The following is a 26442-nucleotide window of genomic DNA, read 5'->3' as shown; positions in this document are numbered from 1 at the left end:
CCACATCTACACTGTTTCAGGCGCTGCAGTACCTGCGGAAGCTGTGTAACCACCCGAGCTTGGTCTTGACCTCCCAGCATCCAGAGTACAAACGCATCACAGAGCAGCTGGCCAGTCAGAACTCCAGCCTGAGGGACATTCAACACGCGCCCAAGCTCTCCGCTCTCAAACAGGTGAGGTGCTGAGAAGTCGGCCCGTTAAGTCACTTAAGTCACTGTAGTTCTGTTATATCAGACACAAGAAAGCCAACTGATCAAGCATGGCTTCTGACCAGACCTGCGTGTATCACTTTCCTCAGCTACACAACAATAACCCGTTCACACTGTGACATGTTTCTGCTCTCAGTTGCTGCTGGACTGTGGTCTCGGTGGTGGTGGAGGATCAGAGGGGGGGCACTGAGGCGGTGGTGGCCCAGCATCGTGTGCTGATATTCTGTCAGCTGAAGAGTATGCTGGATATTGTGGAGCACGACTTGTTGAAGCCCAAACTGCCCACCGTCACCTACCTGAGGCTGGACGGCAGCGTGCAGGCCGGCCCTGCGCCACTCCATTGTTTCCAGGTCAGTGGACTCATCTCTGGAGTCGCTTCTCATCAAGAAAGTCTGTGTGGTGCTTCCTTCTATGAAAATGTTCCCTTGTGCCACAGGTTTAACAATGACCCATCCATTGATGTGCTGCTGCTGACCACACATGTTGGTGGTCTGGGGTTGAACCTAACGGGGGCGGATACCGTGGTGTTTGTGGAACATGACTGGAACCCCATGAGGGACCTGCAGGCCATGGATCGTGCCCATAGGATAGGACAGGTACCGTTGATGGACGTTTAGCATACAGCAGGGCGCACATTAATTTTTTACTGCATAGGTGATACCTAATCCAGGCTGCTTCTGTATCTGCAGCAGTAGGAAGTGACTTGTTCATCAGTGTTTCCTTGATGCATTATTCAGTATATTCTTAGGTCAGTCTTGGATAGTGTGACACCGCTGCTCTTGTCTGAACCAAGCGGTGTAGAATGAGTCATCGACGGTGACATTACACTGGCAGGATGCCACCTCCAGTACGTCCCGTTAACCATTGTCTCCGTTCGGCGCAGAAACGGGTGGTGAACGTGTACAGGCTGATCACACGCGGCACGCTGGAGGAGAAGATAATGGGGCTGCAGAAATTCAAGATGAGCATCGCCAACACCATCATCAGCCAAGAGAACACTAGCCTGCAGAGCATGGGCACGACCAGCTCCTCACCCTCTTCACTCTAGACAAGGTGAGACCTACGAGATGCAGACGTGACGGAACTAGGGCGCGAGAGACGCATCTCCCACACACAGATCTCAACAATGTCTTGATGTGGTACTTTTGCAAGAGGGGCTGTCTGTGAAAGCTCTCAGCGTTTTATGCTGTGCTGATAGCTGTGTTGTTCTGTGTAGTAATGAATCAATCGTAAATGCTTGACAGCTAAATGCAAGTGCATTAAGCAAAAAAATGCCTCCAAGTTATTCCTTAAAGGTTTTCGCTTTATTTTATACACAGCAGTAGAGCCTTCCTTGCAAAATGGATAACGTGATGGTTTTAACAAAATAAACAACCAGCTAATGAACTTGGATATCTTTATAAATAGTATAAATAGCTGTATGAGACCAGAGGAACTCACTAACATCTTCTGTTACTGATTCAGACAAAAACTCCACAGTGATGAGACCTATGTGAATCTGCCCCTTCATTTTTCCTTTACAAACCAGCGGATACTGCCTTTAGTAAGCTGCTCGACAAAGTAATGAAACTCACCCCGAGTACAGATGGCTGTGGCTGTTAAATGCGGCTTTTATTACCTTCAGCTCTCACACACTTTCCTACCACAGTCTAGTATGTTGCTTCTCTTTAAGGCTCTGGTGTGAAGTACATTCACAACAACACACATGTTCGAGTTTGGCTTTTGTAAGATCAGGTTAGACTAGGCGCTTAATCTTATCCCGTCTTTCTAGAACTGCCTGAATCGGGTTCTGTATCGATCAAAATGAAGCGAACGAGAAATCGCAAGCTTAAGGGCATTGGACGGAGACCACCTGCAACTCACGAGTGCCTTGAATTGCGGCCGTCAAAGTTTAACGTGATCACAGCTTCTTTATCCAGCATAAATAGGTGTGCTTAATACCAAATTATCGTCTGTAATCTGTAAAAACATGGCTTGTTACACTTCCACCCAGTAAGACCGTGCAACACCCTTGACCTGCTAGAAAATCTCACCATGTAAAAAATGTTTTGATTCAGGGAAACAATGCCACTTACAGGCTTCGAACATTTCTGAGTACAAACCTAAACCCTGGTGACAGAATGTTTTCCCAGAAAGTAACAGTCAGAATCCGGTCTGCTCACATTCCTGCGTAATCCCAACATAGTACACACCTCTTATGCATGTTACACCCCCTGTCCAGCATGTGTGGCTGAACTGCCTCGTGTTTGTGTGTGACTGTGTTTTCAGGAGGGCGAGAAGGGTGAGCAGTCCCAGTCGACGTCAGGGAAGGCCTCCATGAAGTCCGTGCTGGACGGCCTGGGAGAGCTGTGGGACCAGCAGCAGTACGACACCGAGTACAACCTGGACAGCTTCATGCACTCCCTGCAGTAGCGCCGCACGACCCCTACCCGGCCTCCGTTAGTCATCTCGTCTCCTGGCCAAGCAGGACCTGGTCAGAGCCACGAGGAGACCCCTACTGCTGCAGTCATCAACCCCCCCCCCCTTATCACGACACGTTAAACAAGAGATGGCTATAGTAATAGCTAAAACAGCCGACATAGGAAGCAAATCTATATTTTATTCTTCTACAGTTCATAGGTCTGCTGAAACAGCATTGAAACATGAGTGTAAACCACCAGGTCTTCAACAGCCCCCCCTCCACGCCTTCAAAAACCACTGAGACAATAAAATACTGTCTGCTATAAACAGCTCCAGTGTTAGTACAGTAGTAATCTGCAGAGTTACCACAACCCTGCTGCTCAGCTCTCAAGCACACACTGTAACATAATTCTAGTTATCCTTTATAGTTACAGCAGCAGGTGCTACTTTTACAGCCCACTGCCGTCTCTCTCTCTTTCCGTCTCTCCACATTGCATTACCAGAGTATACAGTGTTAACTGCTTCAGATAGAAAGTCTTAAATGCACTGCAAAACCCCGGCCGCACCTGTCAGCGCCTCTCTGACTGATGGTTACAAACATGTTTTTGTATGACAAAGGGAATGAGGGGAGAGTGTGACAACAAGCCACAGGATGTCATCACACTACTGGCTTTTTATAGCACACTGGTGACTACTGAGATGTTTGTGCTACCAAAAAGTCGGCTCCTAGCCTCCAGATGCCGCCCCAGGAGAATTAATTTTTTTTTTCTTCACACATAACCTGCAGCCATCAAAGAGGCTTCGACGGATAAACGGTATTTCTCCGTTATGTCCAGCTCCGCCACGTGCGACGGCAGAAATTGTCCTTTCGTTGGGGGGGAAGCACTGCACTTGAAGCAGCATTACAGAGACTGAACATGGGGCCAAGCTGAGACTGGTACCTGAAACTTGTCACAAGTATTTTAAAAAAAGAAAAACAGACTTGTACATATTTCTGCAGCTGCTGCTTTTTGTTTATGATCGTGGAATTGTAATAAATTCTACAACCCTTGTAACTACCCGTCTTTATTTATTTGTCTTTGAACTGTGATGGCCAGCAGATGGTGTGGTTGTACATCCAGGAGTTGGAATATTAGCTGGAAGTTTAGGAGTGTAAAACATGTCCACAGTGGTTACATTTTTTTTGCGTAAAATATGCACATTTAAGGAGCAGTCACAGCTTTATCACAGCCGCACTCCACAAAGGAAAACAAAGACGGATTTGTGATGTCTTGATTATTCTTCAAGAGCGCTTGACTGAGATCTTTACTAATCAAGGATCACTTGTTTGAGTTTGTTTTGTCTGCTTCTGTTTGCTGTTGTAGACAAGAGATGCTCAAAAAAAGTCTAAATTATATGGAAGGGAAGAAAGGAAATCCAAATTATGGCCTAAGGACAGCCTGGTTTGACTGTCCTGTTTGAACTTTAGTATCTGAATTGTTTTTCAGAAAGGAAATTTGTTCAGAATTCAAAGTATTTTGCGATCAGACCTTTTCAAAAGATTAAGACGATTGTATTTTCAGAGCAGAACTTTTGAACAAAATCTGTATTTGACAGATGTATTATTAAAACAAGTGGCCAAGAGCATGCTGTGAGTTAGTGCTGGTTAGAGATGGGGGCGTAAGGGGGGAAGGATGCCATGCAAAAGACCACAAGGTTTCACAGCGTCGTACAACTACGTTTTAATGAGATTTGCTTATTAGTACAGAAAGAGGAAAACTGAGGGTCGGAACTACAGACTCTGAAGCAGCGGTAAGCATTAGCAGCGCTGAGCTCCAATGTTTTCAAATCACAGTTGTACCGCAAAACAATAAAAATAAGGTCTAGAAAACCAAGGTCAACAATCCCCAAAGCCTCGCCAAGGTAGAACCAGAGTTCAAGTCAGAAAATGAAAAGCAAAAAACAAATACAGTTTCTTTTAAATAAAAAAAATAGTATGTTTGTGAAAATAATCACATTACCAGTTGTTTTTTTTATCTTTTTTTGTGGTCACAACATGACGAGACCGATGGTGTTGACCTACCCAGAGGACGCCCATAAAGCAGAGTGAATATACAGTTTACTACCCAAGTCTAGTTACATGAAAGACATACGTGTATCTATAGAGAGGAATATATAGTTTAGGTATAAATAGATTTGTCAAGTGAAACTCGAAATAAATAAAAAGGCGAGGGGATGGATTAATACTTGGTGGTGACTAACACTGAAACCTGGGAGGCAGAAACATGTCAGACTAGTTAAAAGGGAGGGAGCCGGTTAGGGTTAGCTTTATTTAAACTGGTAGAAAAGGCCTGACAGAAATTTGGCCTGGACTAAAGGAGTAGTTTGACATTTTGAGTATTGATAACACTGCCTGTGCGGCAAAGAAACCAGGGGCCTGAAGATGATTAGCTTAGCTTAGCACAAAGACTTGCTAGCTACCCAGCTTTGTGCAAAAAAAAATCTGCCTTCCAGCCCATCTGAAGTGTTTATAACCACTCAATGTGAGGTTAGGGGTTATATTTAGGACTTTTTCACAACCCCCGACCATGGAAAATAGTTCAGAAAACCACCCATCTAACACTGAGACACGTCCCTTCTTCTGCCAGCGTCTTCGTTCCTCCAGTAACTATGCTAGGCTAGGCTAAGCTAAAGGGCTGGTTTGTTTTCCAGTAAGAAGCTTCTGCCAGTTAGCTTAGCGTGAAGACTGGGTAACAGCTAGCCTGGCTCTGGCCAAAGCTAACAATACCGCCGCCTTTAAAGCTCTTTAATTAAAATACAGCTCTCTTGCCAGTTCATTAGGTACACTAGTGAAAACAAATGCCTGTTATAATGATGTAACAGTCTTGCAGTAAATGTTATCTTCAGGGTGGTTATGGTATTAAATTAAATATGGGTTTCAAATAACTGAGAGAGCTGTTGGTTATTTTTTTAGGCTGTGGTTTGTAGAACTGTTGAATTGTTTTGTGTTGTACCGACATGTTTCTGGCTCCGTTTCAATATAAACATATAAACATTAAAGCAGGACACATTTGTTTTCACTAGCGTACCTAATGAAATGGCAAGTGAGCGGTATGTTAATTAGAGAGGCATCCTTAGCGTTGGCTAGAGACACGCCAGCTGTTTCCCAGTCTTCATGCTAAGCTAACTGGCTGTAGCTGCATTCTGGGACACCAACAGTAACCTTTAGCTTAGCTTAGCCTAGCATAGCATAAATATGCACATGATCATCTGTGATAAGCTCACTTATCGACACATGATCCCCTTCCTCGTGTACAAAAATGGAAAAACTATTTTCAGGTGCTAATGCTAAGCTAAGCTAACATGTTGTAGCTTTATAGGTAGCAAATGGACAGTGGTGTAACTGAAAATGTCAAACTATTCTTTCTCTGGAGACAAAAAATAGGAAGGGGCAAATGTATAGTTCAGGAACTTAAATAAAAAAAGTAAAATAATAAAAATAAAAAACACTTGAGACCGTTGCCTGCCATGATTAACAGGCCACACAAAGCGTGTCCTAACCTCTGTATTTTACAGTGCATCTCCACATTTACATTCACACTTAAATACAATCACACACTGTATAGTGCTCTGCAGGGACCGAACCAGCTGGAAAGAGAAGGACGTGACTCGGCTGTTTCTTTAGGAGAAGCTGTTGAATATTTCACACAGGATATGGAGGTGAGTGAGGATCAGTTATTGTAGCGGTAATTGTATACTGGAGTAGCAGAGGCAATGCAAACGGTCGCCCATCGTCCACAATTACACCACGACATACTGCATGTACGCTCCATTCTGCCATTTTTATTTTATTGCCCATTCATTTGTTTACATTGCGAATCACTTGAACATCACCAACCACCAATCTGCTTCTTTGTGACTAGTTATATATATATTTATATATATTTACTTTTTTCTCCGTAGATCATTTTCACACTAATGTAAGCGACATCAGCGAGTTAACACATAAAGCATAGCATTTCAAGAAACGAGACACTTTAGTAACAATATTACAAAGGTTTTTTTTTCTTTTCAGCTTCAAAAAAATAAAAGTGAACAAAAAACGTGAAAAAAATAAACTTTTTAAAGAATTAGCATCATAAAATTAATTTATTCCAAGTAAAAATACAAAATAATATTAATGACATTGACCAGATATGAAAGTCTCCCCCAGAAATAACTATTAATGGTTGAGAAATAAGAGGAAAAAAAATAATAATAATAATATGAAATAAAAATGTAAATATGTTTAAATTCTTTTTTTTTTTTAGCAAAAAACTTTCTAAAAAATAATGAAAATTTCTCAGTACAAAGGCTACATTACTACTGGAAGGTACTAGCAGGTAGAGTAGGTAAATACACAGTAGAAAATGATTTTAGTGAATCACAATGCTTGCAATGAAAATAATTCTGCAATAAAGATTTATGCCTCTTTTTTCTTGTTTTCTTCTTTTCTACAAACAGTACAAACAGTATTGCACATTACAACAAAGAATCAAGGTTCTTAGCCTTAAAAAAATGGGACTAATATTCAAGTCTTGCGTGAATAGAAGGCCACCAGTCAATTGATGCACCTTGGGGGCTTTAGGTCAAGTTACAGGTGAAAACACTTGTGTCTGCTTTGTGTTAAAAATAACATTCTTGTCTTTCTCTACCTCCAGCCGTCCAGTGACTCTCACAAGTCTCTCCTTTGTTTTTTGTTTTTTTCCTCCCAGCGACGTCAGGCTAACGAATCAGGGTTGCTTTATTTTTTATATTTTTCCCCATTTTTTTTCGTACAAAACAAAAGGGAGCACATACTTTTAGGAAACATAAAAAACTTCTCTTAAAAAAATAACGAACAGAAGATTTCTTCCCCAACTCTGGTCAGCATAGTAAATGATTGACTATAAATATACAAAAAGGTGGGAAATATGTTTAGTTTTTTTTTTTTTTAATTCTCAGAGCACCTGATATTTTATTTCCTAAAGAGCTCCGTTATCTCTCTTTCTCTTAATGTTTCGACCAATTTGACCAGTGGGACACTCACACCAGCTTCCACCTCACTAACTACGTCATTATATTAGTTATAAAGCTCTAGCTCCTTCAGTTGTTGTCTTTTTCAAAAAAATAAATTCTTAAAATAAAAGCAAAAAAAAAAAAAAACGCATGATAAAAATAAAAAAATCAACCATCTGTTAAATCATTTCTCTCGAAGAATTAAATTAATATATATATTTTTTTTCATCTGAATAAACTCACTTAGAAAATATCTGTTTCTCTCCTAATATATTTCAAAATTGAGGTATTGCAAAAGATCTTGTCAGTCAGAAAGCACGCTTTGTCGTCGTCTTCTTTTTTTCGTTTTTTGTCTTTTAACAAAAAAACAACTGCTGACTGTTGAAAACTGTTCAGATACAAAGAGTAGTGCATAACAAATATCTATCATAGAGAAGGAACAAACATAGAAAACCTGTCTGGGTGGGGAAAGAAATGTCACAAAAACACCCAGGATTCACTTTCATAGGGATATATACGTATTATTACTCATGGTTAGCCTGTTTTTTTTTTTCTTGTTTTTTTAATCTATCAGTACAAAAGTATCTTCTGCTGAGTTTCAATTAGCTTTTTCTTGGACAAGAAACGAACAAAAACGTCTATCTTAGAGCGGAGAAAGAAAAAAAAACAGTTTACGACTAAAACAAGAAAGAGGAGAGGGACTGCGGGGGGGACGGGACGACTCACAACTCATGGGAAGAAGAAAAGGGGGACGGGGTGACACACATTAACTTGCAATGATGTAGGATCCCGTTTCGGATTGTCCACAAAACTGCTAAAACCAGTGTAACTTGGCCCCCCCGACCCACTCATCCACCCCCCGGCCTCCAAACCAGAGCCGCCCTGTCTTCAGCAGCCTATACTTAAAGTCCCCATGAAATTAAATTCCATGTTTATACATGATATGCCTTGAACTATACAGTATCTCCTGTACACACATATATATAAATATATATATAGTACGGGCTCCACAATGACAAAAAATTTATTATTGTTGTGATTTTCAAAAATGTTGATGACTCATCCTGCACTGGTGGGCGTGTACTAATTTTGCATCCAATGAAACGCTTTCTCAAATTGTTATGTCCCTCCCCACTGCTTCGCTCATCTCTGACAGGTTCATGTATGGGTTCTGCCTGATCAGGGCTGACCAATCAGAGCAGGCCCAAGCTTTTCTGGGAGGAAGGAGGTGTGGCTTAACTGAATACGCAATAAAAATAACAAGTAGCGTGGTGCTAGCCACTTCATGGGGACTTTAAGTTGCTGTTCGTTGCATTCATTCAACTACCACCCGCCCCGTTTCGACTGCACCCCCCGCTACCTTTTGATAAAAATAAAAAATATACATGTCCACCATTGTGTTTTTTTTGTTTGTTTTTTTTTTCGTTAGCAGGTTCATTACTTCAAGCTTTGCAGGAAAAGAAAGTCTGGATAGATGTGGTAACCCCAGCTCGCACAACTGCATCTTCCGCATGGCAACGTCGTTCCTCCCACTTCCCCCACCCGCCCACCCACCCACCCGAGACCCATCCGTTTTGTGAGAGCGTGTGCAGGGCTCAGTTTATCAACCTCAAGTCTCCAGTAGATTCAATGTTTCATCCTAAACAGCACCCGCCCCGATTCCTTTTTCTTTTTTTCCTCATTTTTAAATCGACTGCGCCATTGTACCGTCAGGGTGGCCGTTCATTCTGTGTGTTCGTGTGTGTTTGTGTGTCTAGTCTGTTAAACGCCGAAAACACGTGAGCTCTTTGGTTGCATTCTGGGACGTAAACGTGCGCTTTTGTCGAACGGCGGAGCAAATAATACGGCTTGCTTTTAAAAAGAGACAGATCTCAGTCGTCAGGTTAAGCTCACGTTGTTTTGCGTCCTCTCCTTGGGTCAGACTCGGTGTTTGTAGGCCCGTTCGTGTGCGTTAGAAAGACAGCCGTCCATATGTGTTTGTGTGTGTGTGTGTGTGTATACACTGGTGCAGTAATGTGTGTGTGTGTGTACAAGAGAACATATATATGTGTGCATACACTAGTTATGAAGTTTCACAGGACTTCTATGTCGGACATTGACGACAGTTAAAGCGAATCACAGTTCTAGGCATACTCAGACCTAACTACATACGGTATAAAAAATTGCACAATTATATCAACAATCACTGCAAAAAAGTACTTCACCTATCATAGACACTTGTAAATGGTAATCCTACATTTAATTTGATTTCGTGATTATTAAGGTTGTTTCTTTCTTTCTGTTTTTTATCTATTTATTCTTTTTTTTAAACCCTTCCCGTCCGGATGTGTTCACTGCCCCGTTTTTTATTGATTTTTTTTGTGTGTGTGCAGGAACCCACGGTTCCTCAGACCGGCCTCCCCGTTTCTGTCCAGTTCCGTGCGATTTGAACGTACGTCTATAGTGTGTTGTGCAAACATGGGCAGAATCGGGTAGTAGACATGATATTGAAAACTCTATTTGCATGCAGCAACCTGATTGAAATAAACATGCAGTTAGGGGCGACCCCCCACCCCAACCCCCCTGACACTCCCACCCCCGCAAAAAAGTCAGCCGCCGATGCCCCCTGCGGCGGCTCGTCTCTTTAAAACACCAGGCGCTTCTCTACATCTGTTATTATTTTACACCCTAGCCTGAATAAAGTACTTATGGTATCCGTTTATACCATGGATTTAGCAGCAAAGCTATTGCAGCATTACATTTACATAACACCCAAAAAAAAAAAAAAAATTGTTATTATAAAAATAAAGACCTAGAAATCCAAAGCAAACTAATCTGATTGCGCATATGAGGTATTAATATTTTCAGAGTCAAGATCGAGAGCCGTGTTATTTTTACTCCGGGGCGGTACGCGCCCACACTAATGGATAGCTTGCTACATTTTTAAAGCCACCTATTTTGCTCTTCTGTGTGCATTAATTGAATTTGCCTTTGGTAATTACTTTTTACTAGGGGCAATATAGCTACAGCTTTTGAAAATAAGTGCATGCTCCTTTTACATAAAATTTAAATTATCTATATATATGTATAGATAGGTACAAAACAAAAAAAATATATATACTTTTTTTTTTTTTTTTTTTTTAAATATTTGTATGGTCCCGCCTCTGTCTCAGTAAGGAGGGGTCCAGCAGGACGTACCACACCACCCAGTCAACAGAACAGGGAACTGAATGTAGCCAGGTGTCTAACATACCATCCTGTGTGTGTGTGTGTGTGTTTAGTTTTTGTGCCGAAGTGCAAATTTCTAAGCTGATGGCGTTTCAATGAGTTCAGAGCCGTGTGGTGTGAAGAGAGAGTCTCTTGTGTTTGACGTTTTTTTTTTTCATGAGGTGTTTTAGGGGAGCAGGGTGGAGATGTAGGGGCTGCGGGAGGTGAGGGGTTGGTGTGCAGTGCTGACCCGGGTTTGCAGGGTAGCAGGTGGGGCGTGGGAGGTTTTTCGCGGGGTCGGGTGCGGGTTCACTGCCGGGAGGTGGGGGAGGCGCGGGCCGACCCCCCCTCAGCTCCAGCGGAAGGACACGTGTCGAGGGCGGTCGCCCCCCTCCTTCACCAGTGGCTTGTGGAACTCTCGGCCGGCGCGCGAGTGGATGCTGCCCCAGCAGTGCTCGCAGTAGTACTGCAGGCAGGTGACGTTGGCACAGAAGAAGGGCGCGAACTTCCCGCCGCAGCGCGCCCCCTGGCACTCGTCGCACATCTGGTCGTCCAGGACGTACGGCTTCACCTCCACCTGGGGAGTAAGAGAGCGGGAGGTGGTGTTTTACTTATTCACGTCCGGTAACATGCATGACTTATGTGGATTCATCCCTAAATCTGCACTTTCCTCAAGTGTTTCCTCAGGTTTTTCTTAAAACCATACCGCAGTAGGCTGGGTTGCACCATCATGACGGGCAAACCAAGCAATTGTTTGGGGACCCATGAAAAAACATGAGGAAAGGGTTCCCCAGATGGTTTTGCAATGACAGCCATCAACAGCCGCTCTTAAGGTTTGGTTTGGACACTTGTTAACAGAACTAGTATGTATGTCTTTGCCTGGGCCCCCCGGCTCCTCCCCCCCAGAACCTAGGACCACCACTGGCAGTAGTGTGGCAGGCTGAAGAAAATATTTGTAAGTTTTCCAAAATAACATTTGGGTCGATCCAGCTCTCGGAGCCCCCTTTAAGCCGTCATCCGCATAGACCACCCCCGGCACCGGACGCGATCGAGGCAGGCAGGCGGGTTCTCTCCCGTCCGCTGAGCGAAATGAGTTTGACCCACTGAGCCGGGAGGCAAAGAGAAATGAGAGCTCGGCCGTCGCCATGGAGACGCCTCAAGGTACGAGGCGGGCGGGCGGGGGGTGGACGCTAACCGTGTTACGGCGTGGCCACAAAATGAAAGGTTATCAAACCCTCCGAACAGCGGGAGACCATCCTCCCCGGCTAAACTGTGCGACAAGCGCGTAATATCCACCGCTGAGAGCGACAGCCTCGCACAAGACAAACGAGAAGAAAGCCAGGGAATGATGCTGTTTTATTAAATACTAATACTAAGCTGACCGGTGGGAATTATGAACAAAAATGTCTGTCCTATGTCAACAGGCGTTTACAGTTAAGGGAACTGTTGATGCTGATGGATAAAAAAAAGGGTAAAAGCTACACTGAACTGGCATCATCCACAACTCTGAACTCATGAATCTCAAGAATGTTCCACTTGTGCTCTGCTTCCTGTGGTCTGCAGTGAACATGGACTCTTTGAGAGGATTTAAAATCATTTATGAAGTCTATTTATAACGGAAAGTTCCTGTTAACGGGTTCGAAAGAAAAACGGATGAAACTTTCGTAAGTGTCGTTTTCTCCCACTTCTTTTTAAGCATTATTCTCATGCCACCCAGCTCCAGTCACAATAAAGACACCCTAAACCCCCACTGAAGATAGATGGCGATAGCTGAGGCGGGGTGGGCTGCCCCGCCCTGCAGAGACTCGGCTTTCTGGCTGACAACCAGTCTCTCTTGGTCACAATCTGTCCCGCTGCAATTGGCCGGCGTGACTAAAATAACCGGGCTGCAGCCCAGCCTGAGAGGATATACATGTATAAGGAACTACTATAATTAAACCCTATGTGTCTGCAACTTGAAACATCTGTCGAGACTCCGGCAGCCAAAGGCCAGGGTGATTACACAGCCAGGCACGGCCTTCCGTTATTGTAGGCTGCACTGAGCAGCTGGCTGAAAACCCAGCTATAATGAGAGCTCTGATACATGGGAGACGACTGGAGCAAGAGTTCAGCTCTGCACTTTTGCCGTAGGAGTGACTGCGAGGACCTCGCTTGTGGCTCAGACGCCGCTTTCTTCCAGAGGAGGGATGGATGGATGGATGGAGCTCGTGAACCCGCTCACCCTTTTGTCGATGTCGTTGTGCTGCAGCTGAACGAAGCGAGCGCTGATGGCGGCTATGTAGCTCTGCTGATTGGAGAAGGCCACGCGGCCGGCTCCCTTTGGATATTTGAGCTCCGGGTCGGTGTCGATGCCGGCGTAGCAAACACCTCCGTACAGGCGGTCCATGATCATAGCCAGCTCCACTGAAGAGAAAGAAGGAAAAGAGGGTTTATTAGTGCTGCAAGTTAAAGGTGGTATCTCAGTTGCCTTCATTTGTTTTAAAAAACTAAATAAAAGGTTTAACTGCCGATTGATCTTCTATTAACTGATGTAAAACTCCACAGTGCTCCACCATTCATCTGAGCAGCAGCCTCAAACTGCTGGTATAATTAGCGTGGGTCACATTGCAGACGAGCCAGCGATGTTTATCCCAAGAACAGAAAGAGTGCGCCTTCCATTACACCATGAATTCTTAACATGATGATCACTTGGCTCGAGTCCTGGAAACCCAAGCAGAGGATTGCTTTCTCACAGGGAGAACTTTCATTACGGCCTCCGGACTCCGCGCTCCATGCCAGTCGATGTTATGAAGCTAATTTGGAGGCTTTGACGCGGCTCATAAAAATTAAAAAAAATTAAAAATATCAAACTTGGTTCATATTAGCCCAGTTACCTGCACGCAGGGGCCGCGGCACCCCTCCAACAAAGATGGTCTTGCGGGGATCCAGAGGTTGGGAGCCGTCCATGACGAAGTCGCTGTCGCTCAGGTTCCAGGGACGGATCTGGACCTGTAGACGACACGTGGTCATTTATGAGGCTCTGAAACACTTCAGTCCAAACTAAAATTATTAACGACAGTAGCACAAACTTGTCCACTGAACCCCTACCAACTGTTACTGCAATAAAAATACTGGATAGGGTGCTGCTGCTCAACCTGGCTGCCATTTGTCCTAGCAGTCACTCCCAACAAAAATATTAGCTATGTCCCAAAAAGGCTTTTCTCCAAGAAGCACCATTATTAAAAAAAGAAGGACACCGCCGACTGCAAACAGGGTTAGATGTCACTCTTTCTGTTGGAACCATATTTAAGTTCAATATCCAGTCATTCATTATCAATAACCACTTGTCCTCCAGAGGGTTGCAGGGCCTATCCCAGCTGTAACTGGGGCGAGAGGCGTGGTGCGACAGTCTCACGTACGCACCTACGACTCATCGGAGAATGGACATGGGCCTTCTGAGGGTGTCCTGTGGTTGTTAGTGGGGGCCTTTGGGGAGGGGGGATGCTTGATCAGTTTGGGATCTAGTGAATTTGGAGGCCAGGTCAACACCTTGTGCTGTTCTTCATGTTTTTTTAGTTGTTCCTAAAATGTTTTTGTGTGCTGCCATCAAGGAGTGTCATTGCTATGGGGTGGGGGTGCCATGTCTAAGTAACATCCACATGAATGAATGCCAGGTCCAAAAGTTTCCCAGCAGAACACTGAATTGTCACAAGATGGTCAGTGTTACTTACTTCTCCTGTCAGTGGTCATAATGTTACGCCTGATCAGTGTAAAATTTCCATGAATGGATTCTTCTTCACCCAGACACCTTTCAAGTACTTCACTCACCGGTTTGTCTTTGATGGTGGGACTGGACACACACAGGTAGAGTTTGCCGTCCTCCTCGATGCAGGCGTCGATCAGGGCCTGAACAGAAGTCTCTTCCTGGAACAGCAGGAAGGCGTAGCCTGCAAGACAGGGGAAACCAGGATTTTAGCAAAACAAGAAACATATTCTCCAACAGAAACTACATCCTCTGTTTAACAGTCACAACCTTGAGGCCGTGACTCTTTAAAGTCTGTCCTCTGGGGAAGAACTCACACAAATTTGAATATTTTTACCGTGTCGATAATGAACAAGTGACAGTCCCATGACTAAGCCTCATATATTCTTCCTTCTAACGACAACTTGCGCCCCGCACAGACAGCCGTATGACCTTGTGGCGTGTTCTGCTGTCCTCATTTTGCCTCTCCTGCCTCCGCGAGACTCCCCTGCTGCCTGCGCTGCCTCGGATTAAATGGCTCGGAGGGCTTCGCTTCTAAAGCAGCCATGCAAAATTGATCAGCCCAGCACACGGCAGATCTTCCCGAGCTTTGTGGCAGGTAGGGAGAGTTCGGTGGTGCCTTAGCGAGGCACAAAGAAAGAGAAATTCAGACAGTCACTCTGTACTACTGAATTATTCACCGCCGAGAGGAGAGACCTCAGCCAAGGTCGGAGCTATTAAGCCTTTTCGGCAGGGACAGAAAACCAATTCAACAGGGTGCATCCATCACGCAGTGCTGCAGGGGCCGGTGTGAAACAGAGGTCTGATTTAAGGCAGGACACCAAATCCACTTCACAAAAGTAGCCGATGTTAGTGCACACCGTCCTCTCTCTGCAGTGGACTCTAAATTATTACTTTATCGCGAGCACCACGAGAGGCACCGACAAGTCAAGGGAACGCAAGATGCTGTCCGAGGAGGAGAGCAAGCGGGATGGGCGCGCGGGATCACACGCCCCATGAATCGACTCCAGTAACCTCATTCGCAGCGTCTCTCCGGATCACTGCTAAAGTCATGTGTTATGTCTCCCCGGCACACGCCCATAAGCCCAGACTGTCACGCACTTTTGTAGACAAATGCATGGCAGTGACGAAGAGGAATGCGCAACTGTCACGTTTCACTTTCGGCATTCCTGAGAGGAGACGAGCACAAAAGGAGAACAAAAAAGGCCTGACTCGGCAAACCCAGTCAGCTGTGGTATGTGGCTACGTCTGAGTGTGTGTATAAGTATCAGGGCATGGGACCTGACAGGGTGGGAGGGGAGGGGCGGGGAGGGTTTGTGAAAGCAAGGCACAGAAAGAAAATAAAAAAATAAAGGGCCTCAAAGGTGGAATGGAGAAAAAAAAGCAGGTGCGTAAGCAGGCGTTCACGTCCTTAATAAAGGCTTGAGTCAGCGTGTGTGACGTGTATCCTCAAGCATTTGATGCTTCCCCTAGCGTAACAGTGATGTGACGCCGTCCTCCTCCTCCTCCCCGGAGCAGCGGTGACAGCTGCGTCCCTTCTGACATTTGTGTCTGTATGTGCAGAAAATTTCTGCAGATCACCGTGTGTTATATAAAGCTTCAGCGTTCCCATCTGATGGCTTTGAAGTGTAAGGAAATCAAACCGGGTGACAGGAAGCGGAACAGGACCCAGAATCAGCATTTTACAGAACCCACCAAACATAAAAGTGAACTAAATCAGAGCTGAAAGGATTCAGTGACTGCTTTGATGACGGTTTAATCGGCCATTTTGCTGGTCACAGCTCCTCATGTGTGTGTGTTTTTGGTTTTAAACGGTCGGTCCTTTAAAAAAATAAAGAGAGAGACGTCGTACTGTGTCTGCGAGGTGAGAATGGACGTTTTTCATGTATTTTATTTCCTCAAAAAAGATGGGACATTCTTCTGGGTCAGTAATATATGATAACAGTGACATACACCGATCAGGCATAACATTATGACCACCTTCCTAATATTGTGTAGGTCCATTGTGTGCCTCCAAAACAGCTGGGACTCATCAGAAAATGGACACGGGCCTTCTGAGGGTGTCCTGTGGAGTCTGGCAACAGGATGCTCTTAGTGGAGGCTTTTGGGTCCTATGGGTTGAGGGGAGGGGCCTCATCATGTAGATCATCCCACAGACACTTGATCAGTTTGGGATCTAATGAATTTGGAGGCCAGGTCAACACCTTGTGCTGTTCTTCATGTTTTTTTGAGTTGTTCCTAAAGTGTTTTTGTGTGTGTGTCTGTGTCAGGCTGCATCCTGCTGGGGATGGCTGCTGCCATCAAGGAGTGTCATTGCTATGGGGTAGGGGTGCCTGGTCTGGTCTAGATGGGTGCTACATGTCTAAGTAACATACATATGAATGAATGCCTTGTCTAAAAGTTTGTCAATAGACGGTCAATGTTACTTACTTCTCCTGTCAGTGGTTTTAATGTTATGGCTGATGGTACTAATCCTTTACAATGATACATATATCACCATAGACTATTTAGATAAATAGGAATTTAACTACTTCATTAATATTAAAGCTACATGTGTTATGTATTAATGATGTGTAGTTTTTTGATCAGTATTAGATTTTGCTCCCCACTAACACAGTAGCACATATTAGTTAACACTACTGAGTATTTGTGAGTATTTACTATGCAAATTAACCACAGAGGCTCCCACTAATTAAAAGATTTTAGCACTCGTTATTTGCAGGCTAATAAGCTCAGTGGGGCTACAATGTTTTCTCTAACAACAAGCTGCACCACTGTGTGCAAAAACCAAACATTTAAAGTTCAAAAGTAACTACAAACATTAAAGTGACTCAACTTTTCGTAGCTGTTTTTTGTTTTTTACGGAGTCAACTCCTATCTGGTGCACACGCAGGAAACACAGAATTACACTCGACATAAAGAGGATTTTGTGCATCTTCCTCCACGTGCCTCGTCATCGCTCGACATAAGACCCCTGTTTCTGTGTGTTGCAGGCTTACATAAAGAGGGTTTGTCATTGGGAGGAATCATGTGGTTAAGCGCTGACATCCCCCCTCGGAGAAGAAAGAAAAAAAGGAAAAAAGTCGTGCTCAGTAAAAACGGCATGAAAAGGCAGAGCTAGCCAGCAGCTTATACAGTCTGAAGGAGGGAACAACGTGTTCCGTGACCCAGGGCAGAAGAGAGAGACAGAGAGGAGAAGAAGAAGAAGAAGAAAGAGGGGTGGGAGACGTGAGACGGATGGAAAGAGAGAGCAAACAAGTGAGAAAAGGTAGGAAGAGAAGGAGAGGAGCAGCATGAAAGAAGACAGTTTGGACATGGATGGGAAGGAGTGGAGGAGGACTGGAAAGCTGCTACTGAACCGGAGCCTTGCAGCAGTTCTGGTGCGAGAAGCCTAGAAAGCCAGACGGACGACCATTTCAGTGCGCTACACTCCATTTCACACAGCGAGCAGTAGCCCCGCGTGAACTCCGCTTACATCATCCACACCTGTCTGGGCAACGGGGAAACTTACAGGTGGAGGCAGCGAGCATCCAGGAAAGATTTACATCTCTAATAAAAATCAGTTGTCGAGGAGAAAATGTACAAATGCCTCCCTGCTGCTGCCTTTGTGTATGCAAATATCAGTGTATATGATAATTTATCCAAAGTAATGGTTACTGGAAGTTCCTAATAAAATCATATGCAAATCTTGTATTTTATTTTATTATTTTTTGTGTTTTTTTAAATTTATTTTATTAAATTAAATAAAATTACATACAATTAAATATTAAATAAATAAAAAATAAATATATATATACATATATATATTTAAATTGTATTACACCCATGTTTCTTTTTACTATTTGTTTGCAAGAGTGTTCATGTTCAACTGAGCTACTGTGACCAAGCAATTTTCGATCAATAAAGTCTGTCTATGTCTAAAACCCCAACTCCCTACCAGTCATTTAGAAATGAAGGAGCTGCTTAGATAAGTAGAGAAACGTCTTAGAGAAACTGAACAAGTCCAGTTGTCTTTGTTTCAGCTTTGCCCTTTGGTGATTTTGATGATCTGGGACTGAGAGCCTTCACAATTCTACGTAACACCTTGCTATCGACTTGTCTACAGTTCCTCTTATAAACGTTGTAGAAGAAGACGGAAAAAACAAAGAAAATCCAGTCTGTAGTCGAGGGAACGCGGTGCGACTTTGCACTAGCATGCTCCGCTGCCAGAGGCCGCCCATTGCAGCAAACTGCACCAGATTCCACAGGGCACTACGCCACTTCAACGCTCTGCTATTTAGTCTGAATGGTGCTGAGGATCTGTCTCTGTTTCCGTCAGCCTTGCGCACTGCAGAGGCTTACGCCAGGGGAGGAGAGCGCAGATCTGCAGTGGCTCGTGCCTGAGATTTATAGGGCTTTGCTGCTGCTGCTGAGCTCCCAGCACTGTCTGGCGAGGACGGGAATATGTACGCCGACTGCATTTTCCACCCTAAAGGGGGATGTTTACAGACAAACGATCGGCAGTTGGCCCCCGTGTGAGCTGTGCGTACAATCCGGTGACATCATGCGGGGCCGATTCTTTCCTGTAACGGAGGCCAGCGGCTTGACTCACACGCTGAGAGAGACCTGAAGACATCTTGTCAAATTACTGAACACTAAAATTCGCTAACTGCAAACACTTAACCAAAGAACTGCCACCGGGGAGAGTATTAAGCTGGTCCTTTACAGCGTATTAATACTTAATAGTGTGGGTGAGGGCATCGTTACCACTTTTCGAGTCTGTACATTTAATATGAACCACAAGGAGCCGGTTAGCTTAGCACAAAGGCTTGGATACAGTGGGAAACGGAGAGTTTGACTTCTAGTCTGAGTTAAGAGCTGGACTACCCTTTGGGTGGGGGGCTAGCGCTAAGCTAATTTAATACCATCAGTTTCCCGGCTTTAGCTTCACGTTTGGCAGACGCACGGGTCCAATTTTCTAATCTAATTGTGAGAAAGCAAATAAGCATACAGTATATTCCATAATGACAAACTACCCATTTTTATTGTTTAGTTGGAGCGGGCCAAGAAATAAAACCCACAGCATTCATTGTTTTGGCTCAAATGAGACGTAACATTCAGATTTATTAGACGTACATATAAAACGTGGATGTTTCCTTCAGTTTTAAGCTATTACTTCTGATTATTGTTCTAAATGTACTCCACTGAGTCAGAGCAGCCTATTGCATTTGTCCCTTGCACACGGTTCTACTATTATGTCTTTGCAGTTCAGTCATTGAGCGGTGCACAAACATCCTTCCACTGGTCTCAGATCGTAATCTCCCTCTTATCTCATCAACCGAAAGTTGCGATGGTTTAACCGAAATCTAATCCACGGCGGCTAAGTGTGAGCGCTGCGATGACACGCACCTCCCTGACGTTAAAAACCATTCTTATCATTTCATACTCAGCAGATCTGTTTAGCGTCAGCGAGCACAATGATCGAGAAATAAATCAGCCGCTCTAGCAAAGCCACATGGGAGCAAACCTTCAAAAACAAACACGTGCATTGCAAAAGCCCAGGAGGTATTTTTCTGCAAAAGCCAAACCTCCATGTTTACTACACGCCGCACAACAGCAAAGGCCCGGGAAAAATATAGAAGACTCTGCCACCGAACGACTTCTCACAGCAGAAGTGGAGCAAAGCTAGGCCTACGATGGATGGAGGGACACGCGAGCATCTGCTCCGCGAAAAACAAATACGGGCCTTGAGGGTTTAGAGCAATTGGAAAGTAGTTAGTGACAGAATAGAGGAGCAGAGCAACCCAGCGTCGCTAATCATCTCAATTTGACGAAGCTGAACAGAATCCCAAAACGAGGGTGAAGAAAATAAATAAATCAAAGCGTGAGTAATACAGCAAGATGTGAGATAGAGATCGTTGCAGCTCTTCTCTGCTGCCATTATAACGACTTCTGCTGCATTTAAATAGATGTAAATGGAAAATAAAATGGAAAAGAGGAAATACGGTTTGCTTGGTTTGAATGATAATAATGAACCGTAAACCTTATTTATAAAGCACTTCTCAAAAACACGGTCGCATAGGGAACTTCCAGTAAAACCATGAAATAAATAAAAATGTGTGCGGCTGCATAAAGTCCACAATTAAACAGCAAAATACAGAAGAAGAAAAGAAAAACGGATCGGACATAAAAGCAAGTCATCAGCTTTTAAGAAGCGATTTAAAAGACGCCACTGATTGTACCAGTGTCGGCGCCTCGTGGCATTATAAAAATCCTGATTCGTGACTCGCTGCAGTGAGAGGAAAAACATCAGTTGTGACCGTCTGAAGGCTTCAGACCAAGTCTGACACGCTGTTATTGCGGCGTGACATGGGCATCGCCGTTCGCGGCAGTTTACTGCTCCCACTGCTCCGGCTGCTGCAGACGACATAACCCTTCTTCTTCTTCTCCTCCTCCTCCTCCTCCTCCTCCTCCTCTCTCGTCCCCAGTCACAGACGGAAATAGCTCCCCAGCATTTCAAGCTCATTGCCAGCAACGGTGACGACAGTGTTGAGGCGATAAGAGAGGGTGTGAGCGACAGGAAGGCGGCCAAGATCGCGCCATCAGACAGAGATGTTCCGTATGTTTCATAGTAGATTGATGATGACAACGCTGGTATATTTTTAAAGCTGCGTTAGCTCATTTTTTTGGCCACACAGTATGCACTGACAAACATGCAGCAGACCTAGTTTGCACTGATTTGGCATCATGTTTCTGGCTATAAAATAAAAAAATGAGTACAAGACTGCATTTACTCTCCTTCTAACTCGGTTATCTTATCCACCAGCTGCTGAGGAATATATCTCTAGCATTAATCAGCAAAATTTGTAAGCAAAGCTAGCAGTGGTACTGGTGAAGGAGAGATGCAAGGGGACACAAATATTTTAGAAAGTGTGTCACTGGATGCAAAATTAGCAGTGTTTCCAGCAAAAGATTTGTTGAGAACCTGGTGTTTTGTATCAGTCCGTCTTTAAATTACCGTAAACAACGCGGATATTGGAGTTAGCGTCAAACAGTTCATATACAGGAATACTGAACATAAAACTGTTGAGACGTGTCATTCTATGGACAAATGTTTGTAAGATTAAATAAAGTATCAGCAAATAAATCTACCCTATAGCAAACAGTTGACTTTCAATCTAAGTTTGCTAGCTAGCGTTTATAAATTTAAGCTAACCCACGTTACGCCTGGAGTCGTTTCCTCCAGGTTTTGACCAACTCTCTTAAAATAATTGCAAATCTCCATGATCTAAAAAATCAAGAGCACAAACATTGGGGTGCTCAAGCAGCGGCGGTAACTACAATTTTTATTAGTGAACAACACAAATAGCTTCCCATGCTACGTGAGTTGTCCGTGCCGTTTTCTCCGTCAAGTTACGGTGTAGTCTGGGGGGAGGCAGCTTTGGGGAGGGAGACGATCTGACTAATGGGGAGAGACGCTTTCGGGAGCACTAGGAAAACTACCCAAGCACGCTGCTGACTCATTATGAGACCATTTTGACCGCAGTAGTATTAACACGGTATGTGAAACCCTGATTAGTAAACGCCCCTGAGTGCAGGATGAGTCATCAACATTTGTTGTTTTTTTTATCGTTTCCCAGGACAAGCTAACAAAACATTTTTCTTTCATTACTTAGGCAGATACTGCAGTACAGGGGACGTATAGTGTCACACTTCGAGATTTAATCCATGGGGACTTTAAGACCATTACGTCAAATATTATCAAAAGCATTTTGTGGTATCTTATGGAATAATAAAAATATTGCGGCTTAGACTTAAAAACCTCTTCATACTCGTGCATTAATATTAAATTCCTTAGAACCTCTCAAAATCCTTCTGAAACGGTCCAATCTGTCTCACCATCGACGACCAGATGTGCATAAAAAAACAGAGGCGTTATACTTTTCCGTTCATTTCATCCAACTTTCCGGCCGCCACCATTCAGATAGTGAATAAACTAAATTCTAATAATATATCCACAAAAAATAGGAATAAAACAGGTCGTGATAAAACCTGACCTTTGCCATGAAAATATCCACCGCTCACCAAAAATTTAACAAGTATATTATTGCCAGTGCGTTAAAAATAAAGCTTGCAGACAGACGATGCTTTACATGATCAAATAATAGCATCTGAACTGGAAAAAATAAATTGGAGAGATGACAATGTAACATTCGTGTCTGATCTTACTTCCTCTCTGAGCTTCCAGTCGTCTCAAACCCTGCCCCTAAAGTCAGACTGAGCCACGATGTGAGTCATAACCCAAACCAAAACACTTTCGTAACTGTACAGACGCATGCTGCCGGCAGTTTAATGTGAAGTGGGATGGAAAGTGACAGCTATCTTCCATTCGGTCAAGCTCGGAAGGACGTTTATGTGAAGCCGAGGACCTCTCGGCGCAAGTCCCACATTTGCAAATCGCTCATCACACGGTCCACGCACGCACCCGTGCACTTCCCCCTAAACCTTACGCTGTTAGTGCTAGGAACTCTGACTCCGGGCGTCTGTCCAAGTTAATATGGAGATTAATACGGAGAGTGTGATATAAACAGGATATTTTAGCAGCTTCCCTTGGAGTTTTGGAGCGGGGTTTTAAATTAAAGAGAGCGAGAGATGAATTCTACACAGATCACTAGTCCCACGTGTCTCCTCCCCTTACATGGCGGCGTCCTCCAGCCCCTGTAAGCTCATTCACTCCCCTAAAAGGATGATGCATTTTTTCTCCCGGCTTTGAATATTAGTAGAGCAGAGCCTATTCAAAATAATCCTCCAAAAAAATAGAAAGGGGGGGAGATGATGAAAAATGAGAGTGGGGGGAGAAACTGGCAAAGATTTTTTGCAGGTCCTCCAGATGCAGTGTATTACCATCTGCCTATGGAATGTGAGTTATTTCCAGAGCGTCTTTAATAGCTTCCCTAATATGACACACTGCAGCTCCCAGGCCAGAGGGAGTGATGTAGAGGCTTGGAGGAGGGTGGTACGGCCCTCGTCGCCGGCCTTAAAAAAAAAAAAAAAAAAAATGACACCCGAGAGCCCGTGCAGGAAAGGAGAGAAACTTTCACACTTCTCAGGTGCTCCTTCGAGCAAGCAGTTGTTAGGTCAGAACTCTCGGTGGCCAGTTATGGAGCCATTACACGCTGCAGGTGTCTCTCTGGGAGATGACGACAGGGCACCGCTCAAATAAACAGACACCTCCACGGCTGCCCAGCGTGAGCCTTGAATTTCTGGTAACACGACTCCTCGCTAAACTCTAAGACGGCCATGCGCCCGCGGTGATATTTATTGGTGCAGACTTTGATGACTGATGGGAAAATACAGATTAGGCTCGGAGAACCCGCTGTTACCTTTCGGTGGGAAGTAGGACTTGCTCTCGGCTTTGTGGGGCCAGTCTACCACCAGGTGCCCATAGCGGCGGAAACTGTTGGTGATTTCATCTATAAAAAAAAAAAAAAACAGAAAAAAGCAAAATGCCTGTTATTTTTAACAGAATTTCAACATGCACTCACGGATGCTCATGTAATATGCATACGAAGGACACCATGCAGAGACACACTCGGTGCCGAGGCGAGTGCGCAGGGTTTCTATTTTTTGACCTGTTCCTGCCGCAGTGTAGTAGCCGCTGAATTAAACAGGAACACAGGCCGGGCACATCCAGTCCGCACTCGTGCAGTGGAAACTCATGAATTTTTCAACCTGCTAAGAGCACGTACTGTGCATCGGTTCAAGTAGTACGCGTGCTTGTTCGACCGTGTAGACACATTTGAAAGTAAACTTCACATATTAAAGTCTTTGCAGGATGGACGGGTCCTGGATATGAAACTAAAACGACACAGATGTATCTGCAGATTTTTTATTACTATGGTTCTTTGACCATGGTGTAAACTTAACTAGCGCTACATTTAACAGATTTTGGAAACTCACTTGCATGCAAAGACGTAAATGACAGTGTGGACACCTTTCTTTTGTGTGTTTACAGTAAACAGGATGCTACCACTGGCACCAAGTTAACTTAGCTTAGCTGGAATCAAGGTGAAAACATTTGCAAAGCCTTGCTTTGTCCAATGGCTGATTCTCTAATCTATACAAATGCATGTGTGCTACAGTAGCTTCCACATGTTTCCAGTCTTTGTTTTAAGCTAAGCAACCGCTGCGCACATTTGCAACTGGTGTTTTGGGCTTACTCAGCAAGAAAGTGTATTTCTCAAAATGTGCCATCTGTTTTTTGTTTAGGAATTAAAAGTTTTTAACTAAAAAGCTAAAAGATAACAGCTGAATTTAATATCCTCAACAAGGAGAGTCAAGGTGCCCTTAAGCAAGGCTCCAACGCGCCAGACAAATGGCAAACAGCCAAACACACACTTGTTTCTGTGGGAGGGCTTCCAAGTGTGAATATACTGTATGGTGTGCATCAGCATAAATCTATTGCAGGGTGGTGCTGACATAGAAAACCTGAAGTTGAGTGAACATCTTTCTCCACAGGTATAAATGAAAAACTGAAGCGCTCACCTTCGTCTATGTCAGGGGGGAGGCCCCCGACGAAGACCTTCCTGGAGTAGCGCTCCATCCTCTCGCCGTTCTGGCAGCGGGTCGGCGAGTTCAGGCCCGGGGTCAGGGAGGGGTCCCCGTGGCCGTCGTCGAGGAAACCGTCTTCGAAGGGGAAGAGACATGAACGACCTGGGACGAGAGGAAAGAGGGGGACACCAGGAAGAAGACAGACAGGGATAATGGGGGCGTGGGGAAAGATGGAGAGGTGTGGGGTATGAGAGTGAATGAATCACATATGGAGACTGTTTTAGTAGCAGCAGCAGTTTGGACTGTGATATAAGAATGTTATATAAAAAAAAAAAACAAGGCCAATCGAAACCCTCTTTAAATTTGTAGACAGGAAAAACAGATTTGTTCCTTATCATCATTTTTATACTGATCTTTCTGCCCTTTAGGTGACATGCTGAACGGCAGAGCATAACGGGGATGGAGGGGCTGTTGATGAGCCAGCGATGAGCATGGTTATGGTTACCACTTTTCCAGAGGAAGTGAAAATGAACTACGCGAGGCAGCTCGTATTTTCTGACTGTGGTGCCAGACCAACTTTCCCACCCATTAATTATTCGTGGGCGGGAAAGTTGGTCACAGTTAGGGGCTGATAATGCTCTGGGAAAGATGTGCTGGGCCAATCAAATCGTTTGGGCGGGGCTTTACGTGGTGACGGACAGCAGGAGTTAACAGTGACGTAGTTGTACATGTCATCTGAGCACCACAGAGTTGTTTGCAACACAGTGGCTCTGAATGGTTGTAGCACTACAGCAACTGTGTGCAGAGAACACCGATCAGGCATTACATTATGACCACCTTCCTAATATTGTGTAGCTCTCCCCTTTGTGCCTTCAAAACAGTTGTGAGTCATCAGAGAATGGACATGGGCCTTCTGAGGGTGTCCTGTGGTGTCTGGCAACAGAATATTGTTAGTGGGGGGACTTTGAGGGGAGGGGCCTCTGTGGATCATCCCACAGATACTTGATCAGTTTGGGATCTAGTGAATTTGGAGGCCAGGTCAACACCTTGTGCTGTTCTTCATGTTTTTTTTAAGCCGTTCTTTGTTTTTGTGTGTATGCATGTGTCCTGCTGAGGATGGGTGCTGCCGTCAAGGAGTGTCATTGCTACGGGATGGGGCTGCCTGGTCTGGTCTAGGTGGGTGCTACATGTCTAAGTAACATCCACACCAATGAATGCCAGGTCCAAAAGTTTCCCAGCGGAACACTGAATTATCACAAGATGGTCGATGTTATTTACTTCTCCTGTCAATGGTCATAATGTTGTGGCTGATCGGTGTATTTGTATGCTCATTTTTACACCATAGCATTTTCTTTCTAT

General features: G+C 44.4%; 2 protein-coding genes across 2 annotated transcripts in view; one reads left to right on the top strand and one right to left on the bottom strand.

Annotated features, from left to right (window-relative positions):
- btaf1 (BTAF1 RNA polymerase II, B-TFIID transcription factor-associated) overlaps window positions 1-3664 on the top strand; it is a 20180-nt gene extending 16516 nt beyond the window's left edge. Inside the window, 8 exon segments of the mRNA XM_084561198.1 lie at window positions 4-173; window positions 346-390; window positions 392-532; window positions 534-559; window positions 646-805; window positions 1093-1225; window positions 1228-1262; window positions 2478-3664. Of these exon segments, the coding sequence (XP_084417324.1) occupies window positions 4-173; window positions 346-390; window positions 392-532; window positions 534-559; window positions 646-805; window positions 1093-1225; window positions 1228-1262; window positions 2478-2621 (854 nt within the window). The 3' untranslated portion in view covers window positions 2622-3664.
- A 6565-nt stretch (window positions 3665-10229) lies between these two features.
- The window catches only part of cpeb3 (cytoplasmic polyadenylation element binding protein 3), a 37180-nt gene continuing 20967 nt past the window's right edge, over window positions 10230-26442 (bottom strand). Inside the window, 6 exon segments of the mRNA XM_084561169.1 lie at window positions 10230-11388; window positions 13033-13214; window positions 13685-13799; window positions 14619-14737; window positions 23916-24005; window positions 25078-25245. Coding sequence (XP_084417295.1) covers window positions 11161-11388; window positions 13033-13214; window positions 13685-13799; window positions 14619-14737; window positions 23916-24005; window positions 25078-25245 — 902 coding nt within the window. The 3' untranslated portion in view covers window positions 10230-11160.

This window comes from Chelon labrosus (assembly GCF_963514085.1).
Source record: "Chelon labrosus genome assembly, chromosome: 15".
NCBI classification, from domain to species: domain Eukaryota; kingdom Metazoa; phylum Chordata; class Actinopteri; order Mugiliformes; family Mugilidae; genus Chelon; species Chelon labrosus.
This window is presented reverse-complemented; position numbering and strand designations above follow the sequence as displayed.